This window comes from Triplophysa rosa, linkage group LG14 (assembly GCF_024868665.1).
Source record: "Triplophysa rosa linkage group LG14, Trosa_1v2, whole genome shotgun sequence".
Classification (NCBI taxonomy): domain Eukaryota; kingdom Metazoa; phylum Chordata; class Actinopteri; order Cypriniformes; family Nemacheilidae; genus Triplophysa; species Triplophysa rosa.
This window is the reverse complement of record NC_079903.1, coordinates 14,328,209-14,336,429: the sequence shown is the minus strand read 5'-3', so window position 1 is coordinate 14,336,429 and position 8,221 is coordinate 14,328,209. Positions and strand designations below refer to the sequence as shown.

The following is an 8,221-nucleotide window of genomic DNA, read 5'->3' as shown; positions in this document are numbered from 1 at the left end:
TTGTGAGTTAATTTATTTCCAATTGATGAGGGATGGATGCATATTTTATTGGTTTTATTTAAACAGTATAAACGGTTATAGCATAGTAACAACCCGGTAGACCTCAGCAAAGAATCAATAACTGTTGAGTACTTTTAATTTAATTAATATACAATAAAATACAAATTAAAAAAACAAACAATTTATTGCATTATAACCAAACTCAGGCCCATGCGTCTGATAAACCTTTGGTTTTACTTGCGGATTTTAAACTTGATTAAACGTTGACATATTGAAGGGAGGGGCTTTTGACCTTCTCTAATTGGTCCACCAATCAGCAGCAGGAGGCAGGTTTGAAGGCGTTCCCTTTTCGCGGTCGCTTGTAAACAATGAACGTCTTTCAGAGTGGACAATCTTGAATTGCAGGCAAACTGACAAACTTGCCTTCCCCGGTGACCCCCTCCTTACTGAATGCGAAGGAGATGTCCAGTTTCCTATCACTTTTTATAAAGCCATCTGAAGACAACAGGCGCATTTTGCATTCAGTCAGCCAGCGGGTTCTTCAGATCAAAGTCTCCTGGAGGAAACGGGAGCGCTGATTTACCACGACACGGATTACCGACAATCGTTCCCGGCACCGCACAGCTGCTTTTCTTTACACGAAATACTCGGATCATCGTTACACCCGCAAGATCGACATAGAAAGACGATCTGGTACCGAATTATTTTAATGAGATCGTAAGAAGAACTTGCCGCAAGTTTGTTGAGCGACTTTGAAAAAGCAATGGTGGGGAGGCTTAACTTGCAGCATGTGTCTGACGACGATCCGCTGGGTATGAATTTCAAAGCTGATCGACCTCTTGACAGTCCGGACTCGGGTTTGCCGCCCAGCCCAAGTCCGAGCGTTTGGTTACAGGGCACCGGGACAGTCACCCCGATTACTGAAGACGAGAGCAGAGAAACAGCTGTGGTATGTGTGAAACTTTTTAATGCTGAGTCATGAAATATGATCAAACACTGATGCACCTTTTTAACTCTGACTTCATGTTTCATCCGTGAATGCGTTTTTGCATTGAGCTGTAACTGAATGTTGCACTGTAAGTAGCAAACCAAATGTCTCGTTACTGCAGGTTCCTATTAAATTGCACCCACTGTCATACGGAGAAGGAATCGAACTCGATCCTCTGCCAACTAAAGAAATAAGGTAAGTTGCACTGTAACCCTGAGTTATGATTTAAGTATTGTATCCCAATAGGTGAAGTGCGCTTTACGCATTAACCCGTGACATGCATTTGTTACAGATACACAGCTTCTGTGCGTTATGATTCCGATCGACACTTCATCCAGGATGTGACACTGCAGCCCAGAGGTTTGGGGCTGGAGATGTGCAGCCAGACAATCTTGGCCCTGCCTCAAAGCACCTGGAGACATTACAAGACCCAGCTAGAATTCCAGCCCCGTCAGAGGGTGCAGCGATACCAGAGCACCACGATAGTGTACCCCAAACACACCCGGACCTTCTACACCACCCAGCTCAATTATGATGGGAACAAATTGGCCAAGCGCTTCTTTACTGCTGTGGAGCTGCAGGCGTCTGACTCCAAGGCTGGTCTTTGAAATACAGACGGCTATTTGTGCCTCACATTATGCCCATATGTACCAATTATAAACCACCGCTTGCATTCATTGTGATTCCCAGGAGACAAAAAAGGAAACCTAAAACGTTTACAGTTGGATAGGGTTTCCCGAAAGACAGGCAGTTTTTAGTGAATTTAAGGTTGAAGGAGAGTAAGCAACTGTGTTGCTTTGGTTTAAAAGGTTTTTTAAGAGCAGCATGTGGAGGTTGGTTTGCTTTATCGCTGCTTTGTAGTGATATGATATACAGTGGTTATTTGTATGGTTTTTTCATTGCATGTTGTAGTGTGTTGGTGATTTAATGGTTAGGTTTATCCTTCAGTGGGATGCCATAGAGGAATATGGGACAGCCTCATTGAAAATTCAGCATTGGAATAATAAAATTAAGCATTTTGGGGTTTAGTTACCATGGTGGAGCTTTCATACTAATCTGTCACAAATTTGTTTGTGTACACACATTTTTCAGAATAGACAGGGTATTTCAGGCTGTTTGCACAAGGGTAATCTGGGTAGAACATGTTTGAGCTTTAGCTCCATTTAAAACAAACCCTATCTGCGCATTTTAACTACTGTAAGTTTCCATTCTGAGTCTGACATGTTTATGCCTTTCCTAAAGGCTAGCTAACTTCAGAATTTCTTGCTTTTAGTAAGTTGTAAAGATTTTCTCTTTATCATTTACTTGTGAAGGAAAAGAAATAGTCGGGTCAGCATTAGAATCGAATCATGTCTGATACCGCAGTCAGGGGTTTTATAGACCAGTATTTGATATAAATTATAATGCAAATAACTTAAACAGCACTTCAGTCTAAATGTCTGTTTTTATCAGTTTTATCTGTTTTTATTCTCTATTTATTTCCTGTTTTTAAGTTGTCATCTTTATATGCACATGCATTGATAGAGAGTCATTAAAATTGCACCTGTCTGTAGATGCAATCAAATTTTTGAATTCTTTTTACTGCAAATCTTGTTTATTTTAAGACCGTAAGTAACTGTTAAAATAAAATAAATTCATTCAAAGTGACATGTTTTTTTATTGTGGTGTGCATGGTCCTTAATGTTTGAGACCTTAACAACAATTATGTAGAGCGCAATGTTGAAACAATAACGTATTTAACTTGTACTCTTGTCTTGTTAGCCTCATTTCAATTGCACTAAATAAGTTGTTCTCGAGAGCCCTCTAGAGGTGTAAGTGAATACTATGAGAAGTCACGTAATTAAATAAGCGTGGCAATTTACCGTTTAGATGGATATGGCCAGATAGTCATTGCTTTTGTTTGTTTGAGAATTCCTTTAGTAATTTCTTGGTCTTTTTGGTACGTTGACAGCATGCATAACAACCCAGCCTCTTCTTCAGTTCCCTAGGTGTTGCTTTAGTGTGATTAGGTTTTGTGAAGTAGCCTCATCTTTAGATCATGTAATAGATCAATTCTGTCAAATTTAACATATTGTTACAATACTGATTAATTTACCTGGTAATATTAAAAAAATATATTTTTAATGACATAGTATTAGGCATACTTATTGCCATACATTTTTAAAAATCATTTTTAATACTGATACCTCATGCGCAGACGAAGCGGCGTATGACGTAAACATACCGCGAGAGCTGTGCTGCACGGAAATGTAAAAGTAGGCGGGTCTTTGTGGGCATTAGCCAATAGAAATATATTTTCAGCAAATATGGTGAAGGGCATGGCGTGTTGTGAAATGTTACGACTACTGTATAAATGAAATTCTGACATGTTTATCATACACGTGACAGCTGCGGTTTATGAAACACCGAAACTGGAGATAAGAAGGGTTGAAAGGTTCTGCAGATTATGAGTAAGCACGGGTTTCGTTTCGAGATGAATGCGTCTGGAACAGAGCAACAGTGCGATGACTGGGATGATTTTAGCGATTCAGAATTACTCGACGTTTTATCCGAGACACAAAGCTTCGGTAAAACATCGTGTTATTGTACTTGTTTCGTTTCTGTAAACACAAATCTGCAGGGTCTCTTTAACAATTGTGGTGACGTATTTATTTCCGGACACAATGTGGCACTAAAGTAATGTTTTTATTGTGTAATTGAGCTGTATCATTTGTTAAATTCCTGTTTTTATAAGAAACAAATAAATCAATAGAAGTGTAGGCTATCATATGTATATATATATACATTTATTTTGTTGTTTTAATGGCTGTTGGTTATTCTGATTATCACATGACTTCATAGCAAATAAACCATTAAATGGACATACATTTTTTGACTTAATGGACTTAAAGTTTGTTTTTGTAAGCAAAGGAATTTTTGTTCATCCTTCAAGAGTCTCAAAGGGCTCCCGATAGCCAAGTTAATGCTGAACGCTCTGAAAGCCCCAGTGTATCTTCCACATCAATGCAAAAGTAAGTCATGCAGGCTATATCATTGTATGGAACAGTTAAGCATTTATAATTTCTCTCTTTGCTTTTATCACAAACCATGATGTTCTTCTGTTCTGGCTTAGTTGTACCGAAGCAGCTTCTGGGCGTGAAACTGTACAAAGTGATGAGGTGAGGGGTTTAAAGAGAAAGAGCCTCCATAAAGACAGCTTCAGTCCAATGCAGCGCTTCCTGAAACGTCATCTAAGTGTAACCCTCCTCTGTGACCAGTCATGGTGTGAGATGAAAACCGTATACAGTCTTTTGAAGCCACATGTTAAGAGAAATGACATGCAACGGGCTGAGGTGCAGATGGGAAAAGACTTTCATTTATCAAGAGGTGAATGACATTAATACAGCTTTACTTATTTATCGGTACATTGTGCAACATAATGTATTCAGTAATCCACAATTCATGCCTTTTCTCTTTAGAACTAGAGATACAGAATGTTGTCCCTGTATATATCTGGACCAGAGAAGAAGCCGAAGCCATTAAACTACTCAACATGTTACAAATGACTCGACTATTAGAAGCAGGTGTGTTGATGGAGTTTTGCTTGTGAACACACTGTAAGCTGTACACAATCACAAATCTTACTGGCCTTGTTGTTTCTGTGCTCTGCTTACAAAATGTACTGTTTTGTGTGTCAGGAGAATGTGTGCGAGAGTTCCCAGTATTTGGTGTCCTGGAAGGTGTTTTCGTTATGGGGGTCATCGATGAGCTCAGGTATAACCAGAAGGGAGAGCTGGTCCTAAATGAGCTTAAAACTCGCAAACACAATTCAATGCCTAGTTCTGCACAAGATAAAGTCAACTGCTTTCAGGTGAGCTGGAGCTTTTTTTTTAATCACCGACATGATCTTGCTGATACCAGTAGTAGGTAATTGCACTGCTTTCTGGTACATCAGCTGAATTGGCGTTCCCACTAGATGTCAATTTTTTAACAGTTTAACTTTCGGTTTCAGTTTAAAGACATTCAAAAATACACTGTTTACGGCCTAAAGCATGTAGATATACAATAACGCCATACTGTATGTGCTTATTGAACATTTAATTTCGATATGATATAAAGTTTCATTGCTGTTGTGTTCTATATATATTATAAATATATATTTATTGTTCAGGCGGACCTGTATAAATTACTTTTTGATGGATTGGTCAGAGGGGAAGTGAAGAAAGAGCACATTCTAGATCACCTTAAACTGCGTTCACACCAGGTGCTCGGAGCAGGAGTCCAGGCTCATGCTAAAAACATTGGGGTTCATGTGGCTACTTTTGAAGATGTGCTGGATGCCTTTCTGGTAACTATGTCATGCAGTGATCTGCCGTGTATTGACCTGCTTCAGCTGGAATACTATCACCAAGGTTCTAGAGGGCCCATTGGGACCCGAGTCACTCCTTTTGACGAAGCTCAGCTACGGGAGGATCTAAAGGGTTATTTAGCTTACTGGAGGGGCGAGAGAGAACCCAAAGGAGTGGACATAGAAGAGGCCTGGAAATGTAGGTCATGCCTGTATAAACAGACCTGTGGTTGGACAAAGAGTAGATCACAAATGGCTGACCAAAATGTAGCTGGTGTTAGCAGAAACTTTAATTAGAAATTACTTTGGGACATAACATTTTTTAGTTTTCTTTGTCGTTTTGGCTTTAAAGGTGCTGTGTGTAATTTTTTGAAGAATCTATTTACAGACATGCAAAAAATATACATAACTGTCTTTAGAGAAAAGACCACACATGATGAAGCGTTATGTTTTTATTACCTTAGAATGAGCTATTTCTATCTACATACACCGCGGGTCGCCTTGCATGGAATTCGCCATGTTGTTTCTACAGTAGCCCTAAACGGACAAACTGCTCTACAGAGCATGTTTCGTAAATATGTTATCTCCTTCTGCAAAGAAGTGAATACGTGATGACATCGTAGTCCTGTGTCGGCCGCTGTAGTGCTCCGAAAGGGGTGGAGGGGTGGAGTAAGCCGTTGGTTGCAATTCATAACCTCACCTCTAGATGCCGCTAAATTTCATACACTGGACCTTTAAAGCTATATGCATAGGATATGTTTGCATTTCAAACTATTTACATTTTTATATTATTTTAGTTAAACAGCATTAGTTAAAATGTTTTTATGAAACCAGAATTTATGTCAAATTGACATTTCTACGAAGTTGAAGTGACAGCTTAAAGGAGTAGTTCACTTCAAAATAAGCCCCTATTGACTTTCCATAGTAAATTTTAAGTCAATGGGGGCTTATTTTAAAGTGAAATACTCCTTTAACTTAAAAACGATTCACCTACTGTGAACCAAATTGTAAAATAGGGTACAAAGCACCATAATAATATTAAGGAATTCCTGTATCATTTTTTTACAGCTTTTTTACCTGTATATTGAATTTTACTGAGTTTGAGTGAAACTAATGGATAATGTACTAGCAGAAAAGTATATTTTGCATTGTTTTTTAAACAGTTTAAGCAATTGTAGTAACAAAAATACTTTGTAAATAACTTTATTATTAACCAAAGATGGTGCAGATTGCAGTTTAAATTACGTTCGTTAAATGTTTTTTTTTTGACATTATGGATTTTAGCCATCGGATGGCACTATTTCACCACATATTTACTGTAGACTCTCATGATATGATAAACAGTATGATAAATTGGACATTGTCAGCGTTGCTCTGCTTCTTTATGCAACCGTAAAGCTCTTTCTGTCAGTTATTACTGATAATAAATCAGTTAATAGTAATATAGTATGCCTCTGTAAAGAATGTTAATTTATTAAAATAAGTAAATATTTTAATTTAATGATATTTCCTAGTGAATAGTGATATTTCGTAACTGGTTAGGACAAAGCCGTCCTGAATTAGTGTGAATATAGTTGTGAGTGGCTAGATATTAGGCTATGCATGTTGTGTTATTGTCTGATGTTTATTCAATAATGAATTAACATGGGAACTACCCCGTTAAAACTACAAATCTTACAGAAGAGTTTAACCTCTAATGATTTTGCACATATTCATGCATCATAAACCAGTGAGGCTGAAGGCAGGCTGTTATTAGATCATAAAGGTCTGCACCAGTCTGGAGGTCGATAAGAGCCACGTACTGTGGTATGTTTGTTCATCATTGCATTAAAGCACACCATCTTTCCTAACAGCATGACCGTAGAATCCTGCAATCCAGACGGTCTGATGAAGTCACTCAGGTGCTAATGACCGCTCATTCAAGGCTCTTAAAAGCTTTCCCACACACTCAGAGCCCCAGTAAAGTGCTATAGCACTTAACTTTAGCGTATGCAAACTTTCAGTCACCTGGAAGACAGAGGAGCCATGCAACAGTAATGTGCCACATCAGTCCATGCTCTGTTTGCCTCGCTCGCTGGTTTCCAAATGCGCTTTCAGCTTGCCTGATCAATAGAATGCACAATAAAAGGGTCTCTGCATGGTGATTGCATTAAGATACAAACAAGAAGTTCAAAAGCCCCTGTTCTTTCAGCTGAGGAAACAGGTTAATTAATGCGTAAATCTACTTGTAAACATGTGGGAAGATCACGCGCGTGTGAGTGAACCGAGGATGGGAGCTAATGCAAATAAAACATATGTTATTTCGAAATTGTCAAGACTGGAATCACTTTTAAACAATGATATTGATGAATGTTACATTAGATGACATTATTCCCAGTAAGGCTGGATCTCATTAAAAAAGTCAAGAAAAAAAAGTTTGCATGTGAAAATCAGGATCTTTTGCATGTGGCATTTTATCATGACACTTAAAGGGATAGTTCACCTTCAAAATGAAAATTCTGTCATCATTTACTCTCATAGCAAGAGACAAGCGACACACAGCGACAAAGTCGCTGGCTGTCTGAACGGGGCTTTAATTCTTTCTGCGGCTAAATATATAGTATTTTATATAGTCAAATATAAAACATATACATAAATAAAGGATTTATGCTTAAAGGAGTAGTTCACCTTCAAAATGAAAATTCTGTCATCATTTACACGCCCTCTTGTCATTTCAAACCTGTATGACTTTCTTTCTTCTGCAGAACACAAATGAAGATATTTTGAAGAATGTTGTTAACAGCCCCCCATTCATTTGCATTGGTTACAATAAAAGTGAATGGGGGGCTGTGCTGTTTTGTTACCAACAATTTTCAAAAATATCTTCTTTTGTGTTCTGCAGAAGAAAGAAAGTCATACAGGTTTGA

The 8,221-nt window shown here is 38.2% G+C and overlaps 2 protein-coding genes across 4 annotated transcripts; both read left to right on the top strand.

The window, feature by feature from the left end:
- The first annotated feature begins 262 nt into the window (after positions 1–262).
- rflnb (refilin B) lies at positions 263–2,625 on the top strand. The gene is made up of 3 exons (XM_057351063.1): positions 263–949; positions 1,110–1,183; positions 1,281–2,625. Exons 1-3 carry the CDS (start codon positions 764–766, stop codon positions 1,594–1,596), a joined length of 576 nt encoding a protein of 191 aa, XP_057207046.1. The 5' UTR covers positions 263–763; the 3' UTR covers positions 1,597–2,625.
- Positions 2,626–3,285: 660 nt separating this feature from the next.
- On the top strand, positions 3,286–7,912 carry exo5 (exonuclease 5). Of its 3 annotated transcripts, none has more exons than XM_057351062.1 (6): positions 3,286–3,438; positions 3,921–3,999; positions 4,101–4,354; positions 4,447–4,551; positions 4,666–4,838; positions 5,139–7,912. In XM_057351062.1, the coding sequence occupies exons 1-6, from the start codon at positions 3,435–3,437 to the stop codon at positions 5,610–5,612; spliced, it is 1,089 nt and encodes a 362-aa protein (XP_057207045.1). In that variant the 5' UTR covers positions 3,286–3,434; the 3' UTR covers positions 5,613–7,912. The 3 variants fall into 3 exon arrangements, with proteins under 3 accessions (XP_057207045.1, XP_057207042.1, XP_057207043.1); XM_057351059.1 differs by having other exon boundaries at positions 3,286–3,555; positions 3,894–3,999; XM_057351060.1 differs by having other exon boundaries at positions 3,286–3,555; positions 5,139–7,911.
- Positions 7,913–8,221: the final 309 nt, after the last annotated feature.

Coding starts and splice junctions, on each gene's coding strand:
- rflnb (XM_057351063.1), top strand. CDS start 764: ATGGTGGGGAGGCTTAACTTGCAGCATGTGTCTGACGACGATCCGCTG. Junction 950..1,109: donor AGAGCAGAGAAACAGCTGTG/GTATGTGTGAAA, acceptor TCGTTACTGCAG/GTTCCTATTAAATTGCACCC. Junction 1,184..1,280: donor CTGCCAACTAAAGAAATAAG/GTAAGTTGCACT, acceptor CATTTGTTACAG/ATACACAGCTTCTGTGCGTT.
- exo5 (XM_057351059.1), top strand. CDS start 3,435: ATGAGTAAGCACGGGTTTCGTTTCGAGATGAATGCGTCTGGAACAGAG. Junction 4,355..4,446: donor AGACTTTCATTTATCAAGAG/GTGAATGACATT, acceptor TTTTCTCTTTAG/AACTAGAGATACAGAATGTT. Junction 4,552..4,665: donor GACTCGACTATTAGAAGCAG/GTGTGTTGATGG, acceptor TTTGTGTGTCAG/GAGAATGTGTGCGAGAGTTC.